Genomic DNA, 19,854 nt, shown 5'->3' on the forward strand with positions numbered 1-19,854 from the left:
AAGCTATACTGTAACATACATTTGTTTCAGCAAGCTATAACTGTAGCAATCATTGTTATTTTTGTGACATAAGTAACACATGATGTTCAGGGTGAAAATTATTTCAATATTATAACATAATATTTCTACACTATTCTTAAAACTTTGTATCACATGGTTCCAATTAATGTCAATGGATACCCGTCATGAAAAAATGGTATATGCATATTAATTGTGTGCCTTGTTAAGTTTAAATGACATTATTAGAAATTAATTTAACCACATTTGTGTTAAACATCAAATTCTATAAAATCTGAAATTAAAATTCCCTCATTTTGGTAAAATTGGCTTACCAAAATTAAATGTATCTGATGTGCAGTAACTTCTTATCACTTACTTCATTTACCAGCTAATAGCATGCTTTGTTTATACTGGTAATAGCTTGGTCGTATTCACATTTGTAATAACCTACAGATTTTCAACGGACTGTTACGAAATTTTCACAAATTAAAATAGATATTTTCAGCAAGCTGGTATTTATTCTTTCACACATTATGTATTACTGGAGGGATGATTTTAACACAAACTTGAAAATAAAAAATTTTTACTGTGTTTTTGTTTTACATAAAAATGCTACTTAAAAAACCTGTCAAGTATGTCATTATGGGCTCTGCTAAAAAACGACGTTAGAGGCCATGTTTGAAGATTTACAGCGGCAAAATGGAGAATAACAGAGAACTAGAAAAAATACCATTCTTTCGGAAATATCGTCAACTATAATTTGTGAATTTTTTATAACAGTCTGTTGAAAATCAGTAGGTGGCACATTCTACCTTAAGTTCACAGCATGGCCACCTTGATATCTATTTAATCCCTTGAAAATTTTTTATGAAAGTAGAGTCAAGAATGACTGTTCGTCTTCTCAAGATCATGACTTGTGCAAAACTTGTGTTTTAATTGCCCACTTTAGGTCAAGGTCAGAATTAGAGGTTACTTGGATGGAATGTTCATCTCATCAGTACAAAATGAAGAACTCATGTTGCTGTCTACCCAAGGTTAAGGTCACAGTTGAAGGTCAGATGACTGACCTTTGAATTTTGTGACCACTCAATATCCTCTTAATCACATGAAGGATATATGAAACTTGCCATGAATGTTCATCTGCAGACCTCTTGTTTAAAGTGTGCTAGCCCAAGGTCTGGGTCACAACTGAAGGTCAAACATTGATCCTTGGATTCCTGTCTGGTCTTAAACTGCTTTAACAGTATTTATGAAACTTCTGTTGGATGTTTCACCTAATATATAGATGACTTGCAGAATACATGCTGCAGTTACTTTGGTCTCGGGTCAATGTATTAAATGAATGACAACTATTTGTGCCTTAGATTCCTTAAGATATATGCCTTGAAGGGTAGTAGAATGTTCCACTTATAAAATCAAGATGATAATTGTGTCAGCCCAAGCTCAAGGTCACACTTGAAAATCAAAGTATGAGCCTCAGATTTTATGTCTTGTCTATGTCTTCCCTACCAACAGTATGAGCCTCAGACTTTATGTCTTGTCTATGTCTTCCCTACCAACAGTATGAGCCTCAGATTTCATGTCTTGTCTATGTCTTCCCTACCCACAGAAGGATATTCATTAAACTTTATTTGAATGTTTGTCTTAACATGACAAAGTGCTTGACCCATGTTCTAGATGGACTAGGTCAAGGTCACCCTTGAATGTTTTGACATGCTTCAGTGTTACTCAGTTTGCTCTTATCTTGCATCAGATAACACTAGTAACATCAAATGGTATATCTGAAAATTAACCATTTATTATGCTTGTATCTTATTCTAGATTCTGAAACAAGTTCCCATTTTTTCAAGGCTTAAATGCATTTTTTTCCGTCGGCGTCCGTCGTGCGTCGTCAGTTGTGCGTCGTGCGTCAACATTTGCCTTGTGAACACTCTAGAGGCCACATTTGTGACCCAATCTTTATGAAACTTGGTCAGAATAGTCTTGATGATCTCTAGGTCAAGTTCGAAACTGGGTCATGTGGGTTCAAAAACTAGGTCAGTAGGTCAGATCAAAGGAAAAGCTTGTGAACACTCTAGAGACCACATTTGTGACCCAATCTTTATGAAAACTTGGTCAGAATGTTAGTCTTGATGATCTCTAGGTCATGTTCGAAACTGGGTCATGTGGGGTCAAAAACTAGGTCAGTAGGTCAGATCAATGGAAAAGCTTGTGAACACTCTAGAGACCACATTTTTGACCCAATCTTTATGAAACTTGGTCAGAATTTTAGTCTTGATGATCTCTAGGTCAGATTCGAAATTGGATCATGTGGGGTTGAAAACTAGGTTAGTAGGTCAAATCAAAAGAAAAGCTTGTGAACACTCTAGAGACCACATTTTTGATCCAATCTTTATGAAACTTGGTCAGAACGTTTGTCTTGATGATCTCTAGGTCAAGTTAGAAACTGGATCATGTGGGGTCAAAAACTAGGTCAGTAAATCAGATCAAAGGAAAAGCTTGTGAACACTCTAGAGACCACATTTGTGACCCAGTCTTTATGAAACTTGATCAGAATGTTAGTAATGATGATCTCTATGTCAAATTTGAATCTAGGTCATGTTGTATCAAAAACTAGGTCAGTAGGTCAGATCAATGGAAAAGCTTGTGAACAAGCTAGAGACCACATTTGTGACCCAATCTTTATGAAACTTGGTCAGAATGTTAATCTTGATGATCTCTAGGTCATGTTCGAAACTGGGTCATGTTGGATTAAAAACTAGGTCACCTGGTTAAATCAAAGGAAAAGCCTGCGAACAATCTAGAGGCCACAATGGTGACTCGATATTTATGAAACTTAGTCGGAAAGTTTGGCTGGATGATTTCTAGGTCAGTATTGTGTCATGTGGGGTCAAAAACTAGGTCACTAGGCCAAATCAAAGGAAAATCTTTTCAACATTCTAGAGACCACAATTTAAGTTTGAAACTCATGAGAATTAGTCAGAATGTTTGTTTTAATAATCTATCTATAGGTCAAGTTCCAATCTGGGTCATGTGGGGTCAAAAACTAGGTCACCGGTCAAATCAAAGGAAAAGCTTGTGAACACTCTAGAGGCCACAGTTGTAACCAAATCTTTATGAAATTTAGTCAGAATGTTTGTCTTGGTTAAAGACTAGGTCAGTAGGCCAGATCAACTCTGGTGAGCGATGTATAGGACCATCATGGCCCTCTTGTTTAAAGTCTTCATAGAATATATCTTCCCTATAGCCTGATGACACTCCCCTGACAAATATACACTCTGCCGGGGATACCATTTTTAATGAAATTGGTTGCTAATTCAAGTTTATTGCTTTTTCGTAGCATTTATTTGGGTAACTCATATTGTTGAAATACCTTGTTCATCGAGATATACTGATATTGTCTTTTCTGTCTGTTCCTCTGTCACAAAAGTTGTGTGGACTACTCCTCTGAAATTGCTTGTAGGATTTCAAGTAACCTTTGTAAGAAGGTATAGTACCAAGGTTTGTGTATTGTCAGCAGTTCCCTGGACAAGATATTGCATATTAGTTCACCTTCCCATTTTATGAAGTAGTATGTGGAGACATGTACTCTTAACAATCTCTGGTTCAAATATATCTTAAATTTTTTCCATTTGTATACTGTTATTAGCAAACCAGTTAAAAACGCGGTCTGTAAGAATGACAAGAAAAGAAAGAAGGAATAGTCGCTTAAAGAAAGAAGATGATGTTGATGTTACTTCAGATTGTACAGAAAATATTCCTGATGCAGTTGATACAGATAATATAAAAGGTCAATATGTTTTTGTTCAGAATGTTTTAATCAAAATTCAGATTTTACATTTTACACAGTTTTAGGAATAAACCCTTCGCAACACTATTTGCAACTCACTTAGCATCAGATCTCATACTAACATGTTTATAAGTAAGTAAGTAAGTAACGACTTTATTTATAGTGGATGGCATATTTGGCAGAGCCAATTTACAATATGGTCCAAGCTTTATAAAAGCTTAGGATAGGCAGCACTATATACTGCTTTGTGTTTAAACAATTTTATTACAGCTCAGCTTTGTTAATATCTATATAGTAGGCATATTATGTGTAAAAGGCACCTGCAGCTCGGCCAATAGTTCGTCAGAAATGTATTCTATGCAAAGGGTTGGAGTCACAGTCTGTCTGTACATTTTTCACACTCTATGACAATAGCTGTGTAGTCACATTAATCTGCTTGGTATAAATGGTATAAATATATCCATTTTATTACATGTAATCTTATACAAATTGTTGTTCCATAGTTTTTGCTATATGACAGACCTAAATTCAACTCATGCTCACTGGGCTAGTAATTCAAAACTTAAAAAACAAAACTGTGAAAATTAATTTCTGATATCTCTTCATAAAACACTGATTTAATGGCTTGCTGGTCAACAGTCAAAACCACTGACCCCTGGTCCATCAGAGCTCAGGCAGCAGTTTTGATTATTGACCCCTGGTCCATCAGAGCTCAGGCAGCAGTTTTGACTATTGACCCCTGGTACATCAGAGTTCAGGCAGTAGTTTTGACTATTGACCCCTGGTCCATCAGAGCTCAGGCAGCAGTTTTGACTATTGACCCCTGGTCCATCAGAGCTCAGGCAGCAGTTTTGACTATTGACCCCTGGTCCATCAGAGCTCAGGCAGCAGTTTTGACTATTGACCCCTGGTCCATCAGAGCTCAGGCAGCAGTTTTGACTATTGACCATCAAGACATTCAGTAAGTGTATATTATTATACATGTTTCAAAAAGTATATCAGATATAAAGTTATGCATTTTTAAAGTAGAACAGATATATTGCATGTTTAGATGCTGTTTCATCTAGTTTCAAGCAGTATTGAGGTTTGGAATTGATGATCATTATTAATCTCTAATTATTGCTTATTGAAATCATCATGTAAAAATGTACTGAATGGATTCAAAGCATGTTCATGCATTGAAATTGAAAAGATTTTCAAAAACTAGCTTTTTGGGAGTTTATTTTCTGAATTTTTGTAGTTTATACCTACTGAAACATTTGTGCTTTATGTAGTTTTAAATAAATGTACAGCAGAAAGATCTACATTAATCACCTTATAAATTAATCCAGTTTGTTGTTCTGTCAGCATGTCTGCAACCTTGTCATAATTTACGAGACCTTTACTTGACATTTCTGCCAACTTTTATGAAGTGTGATCAAGTTAAATGCTACATACCAATGGCAAAAAATTTTTCTATATCAAAGTGTTTGTTTACAGATTTATTTACACCTAAAGAAGAGATGTTAGATCCACAGGAACCAGTTCTCATGGTTGAAACAGAAAATGTAAAACATGAACCTTTCAAAAGGAATGATGAAATAAAGGTAAAGTTCATTTACTGTGATATGTCATTGTATTATTTGTTCTGGCCAAAAGAACTACTTTTTATGGGCAAAAATGCAAGGATTTCTAATTTTTAAATACAAAGTGGAATTTTATTTGTTTGTGTTCAATTTTTAGGATTGATGCACTCAATTTGCAGCCATATAGAGACTTCATTTATGGTTTGATTTGATACAGACTTCCAAAATATCTTTTACAAGAATAGGTCTTGGATTCCGTGATGAATCCGTCAGATCCAGTCATAGGTTCTGGAGTTACGGCCCCTGTTCGACCCCTGAAAGAGTCAAAATTTGTTAATTTTTACCTTGTGAACACGATAGTACCTACCGGCTTCTATAACAGCTTATAGACCACTTTAGAGGTCTATAACAATTACCAGACGCGTCCTACTTCTACTGTTTACACAAAAAAAATTACGACATAAAATCCCATGTGTCTGTAATGGGATTCGGACGCGGGTTGCTCGAATGCTAGTCCAATGCTCTAACCACTGAGCCAAAGAGTCGTCACACTTGCGCATTTGTCAGAGATTAAATTTAAACTTACAGGTTGTGCATAAGCGACCGTAACAATGCAGTAGAAACATGAGAAGTCCATGCATGTCATTTACGGTGTAAATAATATTATCACTTGTTTCAAAAAAGTGCGTTTTAAGTAAAATGTTTCAACCAGTTTTACACATCTTCAAAACTGATATAAACATGACTTTGCTGTAAAATTTTAACATTCAGTTTTACACAGATTTTTCTGGAAGTTGAAACGGGCATACTCTTCTGTCTAAGTAGAGAATACTTCATGAAATGGGACATTCTATTTAACAAAAAAAATTATTATTATTTTAATTATACCAGATTTATATAGCGCCCTTTTCATGATCAATTTCACATTCAAAGGCGCTTTACATAGTTCTAATGCAGCCACACAGGGCGCATAATTCATCCTCTACTAGTACAGACACAGAGCGATCTGACCAGAGGGACAGAGTGAAACAAAGCCCCCACGACAGAGAGATCAGAAATCAGATACAGCTTGTCCGGCTAACTTAGCCTAGCTCGTTGCGAATAGACGTGCCCAGTGTATAGCACTGATACACGCAAGGATTGCCTGGGTTCCTGACCAGTACACCTCTAGTTGGGTGGGAAACACTGAAAAGCGTTTCTAAAAATTCCAGAGTAGCTGCCGGGGATCGAACCCCCGACCTCAGGATTGGAAGGCCAGTGTGCAAACCATTGAGCTATCCGTCCACTTATGAAAAATAATGACAATGATATAATTGCAATAAATACAAACACCACAAAATTCCTCCAAGTTAGTTATTAATCAGCTAATGAAAATTATGACGATTTGCCATACAATTAACATGGAACATAAATGACAAAAGTTGTATTTTAGAAAATAACCCAGTTAAATGTTTTTGATATATTTTATAATATTTCCGGACGTATCTGAAATAAGATTAATAGTTTCAACATATTTTAAAGGCAGGTTTTAAGAACTGGTAATGGGTGGGAAATGCACATGTCTCGTTTTCTGAAAAATGTTCTTATTTTGCTGAATATGGTTAATCCATATCAAATTAACAGTTGACATTTTTATTCCTTTAAATAATATTATATATTTTGCACTGCACAAAGTTTTTGTCAGTCTTATGCCATTTACTTTACAGTCTTTAATTTATGTAAAACAGTCAGTTTCCTGGATTCTATACTTGTATTGACTTTACATCCACAAGTAACTGACAACTTCTTCATGTGAATCAGATGTGGAGAACCGGAACGACTTTAAACGAAGTTAAGTTTATTCAAATTGTTGCCATGTCACAGAGAACAAAGGCCTCAAACTACAAACCTCTTAATTAGTAGTACCCATTACTTTCATTGTCAAGAAGATAGAAGGTTTTCATATCTTCTCGATGGTGTGCGCGCTGTTTTTAGCACATTTCGTTGTGTCGTCTTGGCGCGCCTGATCAGGGTATAACTTCGGTCGGATTATTCTGCCCAGATCGAGGAAATACAAGAACAACGGAAAGAACACAAAAGTTACAGTATCTCTAGAAAAGTACTAACATTTATATTTTGTATACTAGTTTATATTATTGATTTAGTTCACCTATATATCAACAATACAAACATGCCTGTGTACAGTTTTATCTGTTTTCCCGTTTGTAAAAGACTCTGATTTTTATATATGTATTTTATCATGATGTAATACTATAACTTTTAGCACTTTCTTAATAAAAAGTTTTCAAAACTTTAGTGTTTTCTATTGTTCCTATGTTATCCCCGTTACACTGATTGGTGTAAATTATTTATCCCGATCGAGATGATCTACCCTTTGGGGAAATGCCCAGCCTGCTAAGATTATTTTACAAAAAATATGCAAGAGAACCCAGTTACGCTATTTATGTGTAATGTAATGGGCACGCACCATTTACTGGCTAACGTGATACAGATGGCATTTCTTGTGATAATGTTATGTTAAATTTATACGGCAGTGTAAGTGGTAAATTAAAGAACTAAATAAACTTGCAGTTTCTTTGCAGTTTCTTCAAATAATATTGTCAAAAAACTTATAAAATACCATTCGCGTCAAATTCTGACCACATTGCTGCCCTGAGAAAGAGACTATAATCTTCTCAATGTTTCCCAGATGTGCACGGATTTTTCATGCAATACAAATGTCATGTCCTAGTTGCTGATTAATATATTTACAGGTGCGTAGCAAGTTGGGCATTTTGTTATATTAATAGTATCTGATAAATTGTAGCACACATTGGTCTTTTTCCTTCTTTTAATTATTTGTTTTTAATTATACATACATATTACAAACATTTTACAAATCTGAAATCAATCTGGACTATGTAAAACAAAGAAGCATGTAGATTAGTCAGTTATCTTTCTCGGAATAGGTCTGCATTGTGTTTATAGACCTGTGAGGAGATTTGAAAGCCTCACTCCCTAGGTTCACAAATCCCTCACAGGTCTATCAACACAGTGCAGACCTATTCCTAGAACAGTAACTATTTCTTACACACAACTTAAGTCACAATAAAATCTCGGTTCCTTTCGAAAACCGGCTAGATTCCATCATGTGTTCTAGAGTCACAATAAAATCTTGGTTCCTTTAGAAAACTGGCTAGATTCCATCATGTGTTCTAAAGTTACTGCCCCTGAAAGGGGCAAAATTTTCTATTTTGGCCCTTTCAGCCATACAGAGGTTTCATTTATGCTTTGATTTGATACAAACTTGCACAGAATGTTTATCTTGATGATTCCTAGGCCAAGTTTCAAACTGGGTCATGTGGGGTCAAAAACTAGGTCACCAGGTCAAATCAAAGGAAAAGCTTTTTAACAGCCTAGAGGCCATATTTATGACCCTATCTTCATGAAACTTGGTCAAAATGTTTATGTTGATGATTCCTAAGCCAAGTTTGAAACTGGCTCATGTGGGGTCACCACTTAAATCAAAGGAAAAGCTTGTTAACACTGTTGAGGCCACATTTATGACTCTATCTTCATGAAACTTGATCAGAATGTTTATCTTGATGATTCCAAGGCTAAGTTTAACAGGTGAGTGATATTGGGTCATCATGTCCCTCTTGTTCATTTGATGTGCATGAAACTTAGTCAGAAAGTTTGTCTGTATGAAATCTCGGATGAGTTTTTATCTGGGTCACTGGTCAAAAACTAGGTCACCAGGTCAAATCAAAGAAAAAGCTTGTTTACACTCTAGGAGACACATTTTTGATTCAGTCTTCATAAAACATTGTCAGATTGTTATCATGAAGTTTTAGATGATTTCAAATCTGGGTCACATGGGATCAAAAACTAGGTTACTATGTCAAATCAAAGGAAAAGCTTGTTTACACTCTAGAGGCAACTTTTTTTGCTCCAGTCTTCCCGAAACTTTGTCAGAATGATTGTTTTTATGAAAGTTTGAATAAGTTCTAATCTGGTTCATGTAGGGTAAAAAACTAGGTCACTGGGTCAAATCAAAGAAAATGCTTGTTTACACTCAAGAGGCCGATCCTCGGGTGGGGCGTATGTTCTCCGTGACTATTTGATAAACGACATTGTGTCTGAAATCATTAGTCCTCCACCTCTGATAATTCATGTGGGGAAGTTGGCAGTTACTTGCTGAGAACAAGTTTGTACTGGTACAGAACCCAGGAACACTGGTTAGGTTAACTGCCCACCGTTACATGACTGAAATACTGTTGAAAAACGGCGTTAAACCCAAAACAAACAAACAAACACTCAAGAGGCCACATTTTTGGTCCAGTCTTAATGAAAATTGATCAGAATATTTGTCTATGAAAACTCAGACAGGTTAAAAGTTGGGTTAGGTTAGGTCAAAAACTAGGTCACCCCAAATAGAAGAAAAATCTTGTTTACCACATTTTTGCTCTAACCTTCATGAAACTTGGTTAGAATGTTTATCTCCTTAAAAACTCAGACAGGTTTGAAACTGGGTCATGTGGTGTCAAAAACTGGGTCACTAGGTCAAACATATTTACACTGTTATGGTGTGTTACTCAGGTAAGCGATCTAGGGCCATCATGGCCCTCTTGTTTTTCAAATGGGAGCACTTGACCACTTTTAGGGGCCGCTCGAGTAAATATTAAACAAACCTTGTAACATCTTCTTTTCATGAACAACCTGCTGGATCATCATCAAACTTTGTGTGTAACATCATTGTAAGGTCCTCTCTCAAATTTTCTCAAAAGCGGGCACTTGGGCCCTTTTAGGGGTAGCTAGAGGTAAACATAGAAAAAAAAGTTTAAACAACTTCTCATGAATCACTTGATAGGTGATCATCAGACTTTATCTGTAGCATCATTGAGAGGTGTTTTCCCCAAATTGTTCAAATAGTGCCCCTTGTAGACTGCTAGAGCTAAAAACAGAAAAAATCTTTCAACAACTTCTTCTAATGAACCACTTGATGGATCGATCTTTATCATACCAAAAAAGTTACATCTTCAAATATGGAATATATGTTGTATCCAATGTAGGGTGAATGGTGCTATGGATGTAAAAAATGGGTAATACATTATTAAACGTTATATACATGTACCTCATATTATCAACAAATACATTTTAACACTTGTATTGCAGGCTTTGACTGCTGAAGTTTTGCAGACAATCCGAGAGATTATTGTGATGAACCCTTACTTCAGGTAAATAGGTACAGGAATATATTCTGTAAAATGCATGTTCATTACCCAGTGAGTAAGACTGCATGTATAATGACTCAATGTTTCAGCCACTTAGTACTCTGAGTATCTAAAAATATAAAAGAAAGAATAAAAATGTCAGTTCACAGAAAATTTTTGTAAGCATAAGTTGCTGTACAACACTACAACTGTACAGATGTGAGTTTTATCCACAGAGGAAAATATTTTAGTGTTGTTTGGGTATAATTAATAACAACTTAAGATTGTACTTTTGCAAAGCTCTGTTGTTTTTTTTTGCCCTTCCTTTGTCTTTATGTTGGTAGGATTTTGTTAATTTATAAAGACAAACTGTAAAATCTTTATATGATTCTTGAGAGATGAGTCTAATGCTTGTAGAGTGGTGGAACCTATGCTTGCGGTATTCCTGTGCTCGCGGTATTTCGATAAATATTCTTTCTGCAGAAGCACTGATAAAAGATATTTCATCATGCTATGTTCAACACTGGTCAGTGGTGAAATGCCTTTACAAAAAACGTAGCGATAGCCGCGCGTGCCGCTCACGTTACGTATACAGCAGCCGATACATTTTACACAATCTGTATCCGTCGCACAAATCTCACACAAATATGTCAAAATCACTAACTAAAATTAGTTTTTTTTAGAAATCATGCATTACATTCAGATATAAGATACATTTAAGAGCAAGATGGGATGAATGTGACGCCTGGCTACACTACGATAGCCTTGCGAACCATGAAAAGATCGATGTTGATCTTAGTATTTTGACAAAGTCCAAATGGTTCTTTCTGAGATGTAGGGAGGAGTAAATTTCCTACACAAAAAAAGATGTGTAGAAAACATTAGCGAGTTAATCACTGTCGTTGTTTGAATCTTTAATACTTGAACATTCTGTTTTTAAACAAGATTATTATACGTTTTTAAGCTTTGTTCTAATAGTGACTCTATTTCTGTAAGGGAAATATACACATAGAGGCACATACTAAATTTTATCCTCATTTCTTTTGTTTTGCACATAATAAATGAGTAATGTGCTAAATATTATATTCGCATATGCTTGTTTGTTCATTTTAAGCCTGCTGAATTTTTTTTTCATCCTTAGTTTAATCGATATTACATACCGCCAGCATAGGTTCCCTTCAGGGCGAATTTTCACCTTTTCACGTATGCCGTGTCGATAGCTCACAAGACGACTAAGTCACGTGATGATGCACATCAACAATATGTTTCGATAAAAGGAGGATAACTTTATGTTTTTGCATAGGCAAGTCGAAATAATATTTTTTTCTTGCTTCTTAAAAAGATTATATATGTACAAAATACCGCGAGCATAGGTTCCACCACTCTAGATTTCATGGTTCTGCTGATCCAGGAATTGAAGTCTGGAGGAACACATTATATTTAAGATAGTTTTTCATTTATTTTATCTTGAAAATTGCAAATTCATGTTTTGAAAGAAATGGCCATTTTGGTGTAAACCACAGTTATCTGTGCAAATAAAAATTAAATGATTTCTTGGTGATTATTTTTAGATTTGTTTACCTCTACTTTCAGGGCACATATACAGTTAGAAGTTGGTGCAAGGGTGATGGAAAATCCTGTCTTCTTAAGTGATCTTGGTAAGCCTGTGTAGAGTCAAACGTGTGCATAAACACACTGCTTGAGAGGACCGAATAGTCCTCTGGTTTGTAGGTGATGTATAACACATTGCTTGGGAAAGCCAGAATATTCCTCTGTATGTGATGTTTAACACATTGCTTGGGAAAGCCAAAACATTCCTCTGTAGGTGATGTTTAACACATTGCTTGGGAAAGCCAAAACAGTCCTCTGTAGGTGATGTTTAACACATTGCTTGGGAAAGCCAAAACAGTCCTCTGTAGGTGATGTTTAACACATTGCTTGGGAAAGCCAAAACAGTCCTCTGTAGGTGATGTTTAACACATTGCTTGGGTAAGCCAAAGCATTCCTCTGTAGGTGATGTTTAACACATTGCTTGGGAAATCCAAAACAGTCCTCTGTAGGTGATGTATAACACATTGCTTGGGAAAGCCAGAATATTCCTCTGTAGGTGATGTTTAACACATTGCTTGGGAAAGCCAAAGCATTCCTCTGTAGGTGATGTTTAACACATTGCTTGGGAAATCCAAAACAGTCCTCTGTAGGTGATGTTTAACACATTGCTTGGGAAAGCCAAAACATTCCACTGTAGGTGATGTTTAACACATTGCTTGGGAAATCCAAAACAGTCCTCTGTAGGTGATGTTTAACACATTGCTTGGGAAAGCCGAAACAGTATTCTGTAGGTGATGTTTAACACATTGCTTGGGAAAGCCGAAACAGTCCTCTGTAGGTGATGTTTAACACATTGCTTGGGAAATCCAAGCACTCCTCTATAGATGATGTTTAACATATTGCTTGGGAAAGCTGAAACAGTCCTCTGTAGGTGATGTTTATCGCATTGCTTGGGAAATCCAAAACAGTCCTCTGTAGGTGATGTTTAACACATTGTTTGGGAAAGCCGTTACAGTCCGCTGTTCGTAGGTGATGTTTAATACTTCGAAAAAATAGTGTCTAGAGACATGTTGACTCTGTTTATAGTTGGTCTTTAGTACGGAATTGACTCTATTAGTGTATGTTACAACTTATTTTATGTTACCTAATTGTACACAGTACAGTGGAACCCTTCTAAACTGATTAACCTGCGACCAGAGTAAAATGGTTTTGGAGGGGTTTTCCAATTAATAAAGGGTTGTGGGCTATATTACTGCCAGTACTGATTCTTCCCAGGAAAGAACAATTACTACATATAGTATAAATATAAAATTATTAAGTTTATATGTTAAAAGTTCTGTGCATTTTATTTAAAATAGTACACACTTCAAAGTATAAAAGTGTACTTCCACCAAAAACATGGAATTTCTGTTACTGCATGAATTTTTTATGCCCCCGAAGGGAGGCATATAGTTTTTGAACCGTCTGTCTGTCCGTCGGTCTGTCGGTCTGTCAGTCTGTCGGTCCGTCCGCAATTTTCGTGTCCGGTCCATATCTTTGTCATCGATGGATGGATTTTCAAATAACTTGGCATGAATGTGTACCACAGTAAGACGACGTGCAGTGCGCAAGACCCAGGTCCGTAGCTCAAAGGTCAAGGTCACACTTAGACGTTAAAGGATAGTGCATTGATGGGCGTGTCCGGTCCATATCTTTGTCATCGATGGATGGATTTTCAAATAACTTGGCATGAATGTGTACCACAGTAAGACGACGTGCAGTGGGCAAGACCCAGGTCCGTAGCTCAAAGGTCAAGGTCACACTTAGACGTTAAAGGATAGTGCATTGATGGGCGTGTCCGGTCCATATCTTTGTCATCGATGGATGGATTTTCAAATAACTTGGCATGAATGTGTACCACAGTAAGACGACGTGCAGTGCGCAAGACCCACGTCCGTAGCTCAAAGGTCAAGGTCACACTTAGACGTTAAAGGATAGTGCATTGATGGGCGTGTCCGGTCCATATCTTTGTCATCGATGGATGGATTTTCAAATAACTTGGCATGAATGTGTACCACAGTAAGACGACGTGCAGTGCGCAAGACCCAGGTCCGTAGCTCAAAGGTCAAGGTCACACTTAGACGTTAAAGATCATTTTTCATGATAGTGCATTGATGGGCATGTCCGGTCCATATCTTTGTCATTCATGCATGGATTTTAAAATAACTATGCATGAATGTGTGACACAGTAAGACGATGTGTCGCGCGCAAGACCCAGCTCCGTAGGTCAAAGGTCCAAAACTCTTAACATCGGCCATAACTATTCATTCAAAGTGCCATCGGGGGCATGTGTCATCCTACGGAGACAGCTCTTGTTTAAGAAAGTAGCACTACAAACCCAACTAAGTTATATATTTAGTCAAGTTAGAAAGGTTTGATAAAGGGTTTTCTACATTTGAAGTAAATATCTTAAGATAATATGCATTAGTAAAAGATGGACATTGGATATTTTTATTTCATTGTTGACATTAAAGAAGTTTTAAACTTATGTGCCTTATATTATCCTCTCATTGAATGAGTGATACAGTATTATGTTTTCTGTAATTTGCCAATCACTTTGTCTGTCTGTCCATCTGGTTTTATGTTTTGTCCTTATCTCAACATTTTGAAGGATGTCAAAATGGTATACCAGTTTGTCAGATTTGCTAGTTTATATAAAATAAGTTGCACTGTATTTCTAGGTGCTGCAATGTCCACAGCCGAACCTGAAGATTTACAGAAAGTTATGGAGGAACGAAATGTAAGATATTTGTGATACATAATAAGTAAGTTTCAGTAAAACAACTTATGCATATCAAAAGCTTATTGTTTTTATGTCCGGTGGTGTTGAAGACCTGGGAGGAATATAGTGTTTGAACTGTCCTTCCATCAGAGTTTCTTGTATACTCTACTCCTAATGTTTCCATCCTGTTAAAATGAAACATTTTATTGGAACTTTCTTGTCCAATTAGTTTTTCTGAGTTACAGCCCTATTTATGCCACTACTATGAATAATGAGGGAAGGGGCATTTAGTGTTACCCCTGTCTGTGTGTGTGCGTGCTTGTGTCTGTCCGTCCATGCACAAAATCTCGTCAGGCCTATAACTTTGTTGTCCTATGTCAGATTTTGAAATAACAGGGCACAAATAATCACCATAACAAACAGACTTGTTGCATTTAAGACCCATACCCCTTAAAGGTCAAGGTTACGCCTAGAGAACGGAAGATTTCAGGTAATTTTTCATGTCTGCATGTAACTTTATATGCATATTCAGATAACTTTGCACAAATATTTAACATAAGAAGATGCCATGTCATGCTCAACACCCATACCACTACCTTAAAAGATCAAGGTCACACTTAGAAGATTAAAGGTTATTTCCTGTCCAAGATATGACTTTTATGCATGCATGGATATTCAAATAGCTTGGCACAAACATTCAATATAACAAGACAATGTGTCACATTTAAGACCAATATCCCTACTTTTAAGGCCAAATTACATATTTTTAGCTTAGTTTATACATAATTTATTTTACTGTTTATAAAAGAGAGTTAAGAGGAACAACACATCAAACACCGGGTATGGTTAATTTATTTTAGGTCGATTGTGAAGGAAGTTCTACAACTTACATTAATCACTCTCGACACCTCATTCCTGATGGAATCCATCGCCACGAGGGTATGAGAGAAGAGGCCAGTTTCCCTTTTAATGCTGAGCGCCAAGCAAGGGAGCTACTGGTACCATTTTTCACGTCTTTGGTATGACGCGGCCGGGGATCGAACCCACGCACTCAAAGCGGACGCTCTACCACTAGGCTATCGAGGCGGTTTATTTTTAGCTTGACAATAATGAAGTATGGAGAGCTGTCCTACTCGACCCGGCGTCGGCGTCCGCACCTTGGTTAAAGTTTTGATGCACTTCCTCTTTATCTCTGTAATTACTTGATGGATTTGTTTCAAACTTAATAGTTGTTCCACTTCATCACCCACATCATATGACACAAGGTCCATAACTCTAGCAGCAAGTGTTCATGAATTATGCCCCCTTTTACTTAGAATTTAAGGTTAGTTTTGATGCATTTTCACTCTATCTCTGTCATTACAGAAAGGATTTGAGTCACACTTAAAATAGTTGTTCCACATCATCACTCACATCATATGACACAAGGGCCATAACTCTTGCACCAATATTTCATGAATTATGCCCCCTTTTACTTAGAATTTAAGGTTAGTTTTGATGCATTTTCACTCTATCTCTGTCATTACAGAGAGGATTTGATTCAAACTTAGAATAGTTGTTCCACATCATCACTCACATCATATGACACAAGGTCCATAACTCTAGCAGCAATTTTTCATGAATTGTGTCCCCTTTTACTTAGAATTTAAGGTTAGTTTTGATGCATTTTCACTATATCTCTGTCATTACAGAGAGGATTTGATTCAAACTTTAAATATTTGTTCCACATCATCACTCACATCATATGACACAAGGGCCCTAACTCTTGCACCAATATTTCATGAATTATCCCCCTTCTTGCTTAGAATTTCAGGTTAAAGTTTTGGTGCAGTTTCTATCTCAGTTATTACTAAATGGATTTGATTCAAACTTAAAATAATTGTTCCACCTTATCGCCCACATCATATGACACAAGGTCCATAACTCTGGTGCCAGTTTTTCATGAATTATGCTCCCCTCCTTTTTACTTAGATTTTAAGGTTAATTTTGATGCATTTTCACTATATCTCTGTTATTACAGAGAGGCTTTGATTCAAACTTAAATTTGTTGTTCAGCATCATCACTCACATCATATGACACAAGGACCATATCTCTAGCACCAGTATTTTATTAATTATCTCCCCTTTTTACTAATAATTGCAGGATAAAAGTTATAGTGCACTTTCATATACATAGATGAATATTCAAATAACTTTACACAAACATACCATAATAAGACATGTGTCATTCATGTCCATGACTTAAATCCCTAGCTCAAAGGTCAAGATCACACTCATAAGTCAAAGATGTTATGTCATTTTTTTGTTGTCTAGCCTATTACATTTATATACATAGAAGGCATGGCAAGGGAATGTAACATTTGATCATTTAATGATGAAATAAATATTTACAATGATTTTTCTTTTCCAGTCTGTTAGTTCAGTATACATATCGTGCCATCACAAGACTTACACTTTTATGTCTAAACATCACATAGTCGGGGCATCTGTGTCCTGTTTATATATTTTTAGTTTGGACTTTGATATATTACAAGTACAGCAGAACATTGTGTACTCAACTTCTACAATTTCCATCCAGTAGAATGAATAATCAGCATGAAGTGGACATATATGTTGTTGCAGGAATCTGAGTTATGGCCCTGTTTTGGACTTTGAAATATTACAAGTACAGCAGAACATTGTGTACTCAACTTCTACAATTTCGATCCAATAGAATGAATAATCAGCATGAAGTGACATATATGTTGTTGCAGGGAATCTGAGTTATGGCCCTGTTTTGGACTTTGAAATATTACGACTACATCAAAACTCCTTCTACAGTTTCCATTTGTTTGAAATGAACTTGCTGTACATCATCAGCATGAAGTTGACATGAGAATATTACTGGGACTTTTTTCTTCACTTATAACCCTGTTGTGGATTTTATTTATCATTCTCTCAAGCATTTTCAGGGGACATGTGTCATACAGTATTGACATCATTCTGGTGTGTTTTTGTAGGGAATTTGAATGACTATGTGACAGCTGCATGCCTCCAGATTTATGTCACTTAGAAAATGCTTTCTTTGGTTAGTTATTGCAAAAAGAAGAAAATGTAAAGTAATTCTGTACAGTTTAGGAACATTTAATCTATGAAAATGCTCCATAAAATTGTGGAAAATCAGTATTTTCTTTTTTGTTAGTCACACAGATAAATTTTGTATTTATTTTAAGAATTTGAATGTTAAACAGAAAGAATTTAACTGTACTTCATAGCATACACATTAAAGTATCTACTTAAACAATACTGCAGGTTTATTATTTAAAGGTGGTCAATCACATTTAAACAACATTTAATGACATTTTTTACTTTTTGTATATTCTGGTAGAGAATTATTTAAGGAACAAAAAGACTGATTAAATAGAGTTAGATTCCTATTTGAAATGTATATTTTATTATTTTTTATAAAATTTTGTAATAACTCCCCTTTAATATGAAAGTATATAAAAAGCTGGGTATTTCTTTTTATTTCGATACAATGTCTAGTTTTACATTTGCATTTGATAGACATATCAACTATTGAACAATCTGAACCAAAATGCAAGTTTTAAAGCTGTGTGTAGCTTCTGAATTCATTTATTTCCAATCTATCTTGGTTGCGCAACCAAGATAGGCAAAGGGAGGTAATAATCATTTTTCAAACTTGCGTTTCTAATGAATTCCATCTAAATACATAATTTTTAATGCAAATATTTTACAAATATATTACAATATGTCTAATATTTATACATTTCCTTAGGCAAAGTATGTTTATCAAATTTATACTTATGATAAAATAACTCTTATCTTGGTTGGGCAACCAGGATAGGAAAATGAAATTTTAAAAATACCTCCAGTGAAAATCTAATTGGTATTAAGTGTTAAGTGAACATAAATGAGTGTAAATGATCAGATGCTAAAGTTTCGAACAAATCCGTTACATGGCCAAAATCTGATTATCCACCTTTAAGATATCTGATATCAGTTGCTATACACATTAGAAATTTGGAAATTCTGATGTTATCCAGAGGCATGTTCCTATAATTTACAGACAACTTTTTCTACTTTTAGATTCATCAAAGACTTTCACTGACACTAGACTTGGTAAAGAAAGAACTTGCAGTGAGTAAGCTACAGCAGAAGATTGGACGAGAGGTAAGGTATATGATTGGATAATATGTAATGCTGTATGATTGGGAGAGAGGTAAAATTGTATGATTAAAGTAGTTCTGCACGTTTGATAAACCGGAAGTGATAGCTTAACGTCATTTATCAAAAAAATGTAGAATAAGGCCTGGATTCGGCATACAGAAATGAAAATCATTTTATGAATTAATGGCAATCTGTGAGTAAATTTATTACAATTGCACTGTTACTATCTTTCAAAAATTGAACTATGATATTAAAACATCTGACATGTTAAATAATTCAAAATAATATCTTAAAATTAGCGTGAAATGTGCAGTTCACTTAAATCATGGTCAAACTTGGAAGAAGTTTGGGTATAGTGTTTTGCTCATTGATGATCTGTCAGTTTGTGGATTGACCATTTGGTTTCTGATCATTAGCTAGAGAAGATTGATTGGTAAATTGATGTGGGTCAAAAGTCAAGGTCACAGTGACCTCAAGACTGAAGGAAGTTTCTGCTTTGTAAGTTAAGAATTTCTCCACCTGCTACATTCAAACTTCATAGGATGATTGCATGTGGTCAGTAAATGACTTTTATTTATTAGGGTTTTGGTGGGTTAGAGATTGAAAAGAGTTTAAGCTTAGTAAGTAATGAATGCTTTGACCTGCAGTCCTTAAACTTCATAGGATGATTGCATGTTGTCAGCAGAGGACCAGGGGATTTTTCCCCTATAAATATTCCTCTGGTAAAAAGAGGGAGTTCCAAAGCAAAAAAACTACGTTTTTTTCCCAATTTTGAACTTAAAATTCCAAAATGATAGTTAACTTTTAGGGTTTTTGCTGTTATAA

General features: G+C 35.7%; 1 protein-coding gene across 2 annotated transcripts in view; it reads left to right on the plus strand.

Annotated features, from left to right (window-relative positions):
- The window catches only part of LOC123566056 (lon protease homolog, mitochondrial), a 61,730-nt gene that overhangs the window by 11,020 nt on the left and 30,856 nt on the right, over positions 1-19,854 (plus strand). The window contains exons 5-10 of one of the 2 annotated variants that reach the window (XM_045359889.2): positions 3,650-3,790; positions 5,270-5,376; positions 10,510-10,571; positions 12,141-12,205; positions 14,819-14,877; positions 18,949-19,032. In XM_045359889.2, coding sequence (XP_045215824.2) covers positions 3,650-3,790; positions 5,270-5,376; positions 10,510-10,571; positions 12,141-12,205; positions 14,819-14,877; positions 18,949-19,032 — 518 coding nt within the window. The remainder of the gene's footprint in view (positions 1-3,649; positions 3,791-5,269; positions 5,377-10,509; positions 10,572-12,140; positions 12,206-14,818; positions 14,878-18,948; positions 19,033-19,854) is intronic. The other variant, XM_053550203.1, reaches the window with a different exon arrangement.

The sequence above is a fragment of the Mercenaria mercenaria genome, chromosome 8 (assembly GCF_021730395.1).
Source record: "Mercenaria mercenaria strain notata chromosome 8, MADL_Memer_1, whole genome shotgun sequence".
In the NCBI taxonomy this organism is placed as follows: Eukaryota; Metazoa; Mollusca; class Bivalvia; order Venerida; family Veneridae; genus Mercenaria; species Mercenaria mercenaria.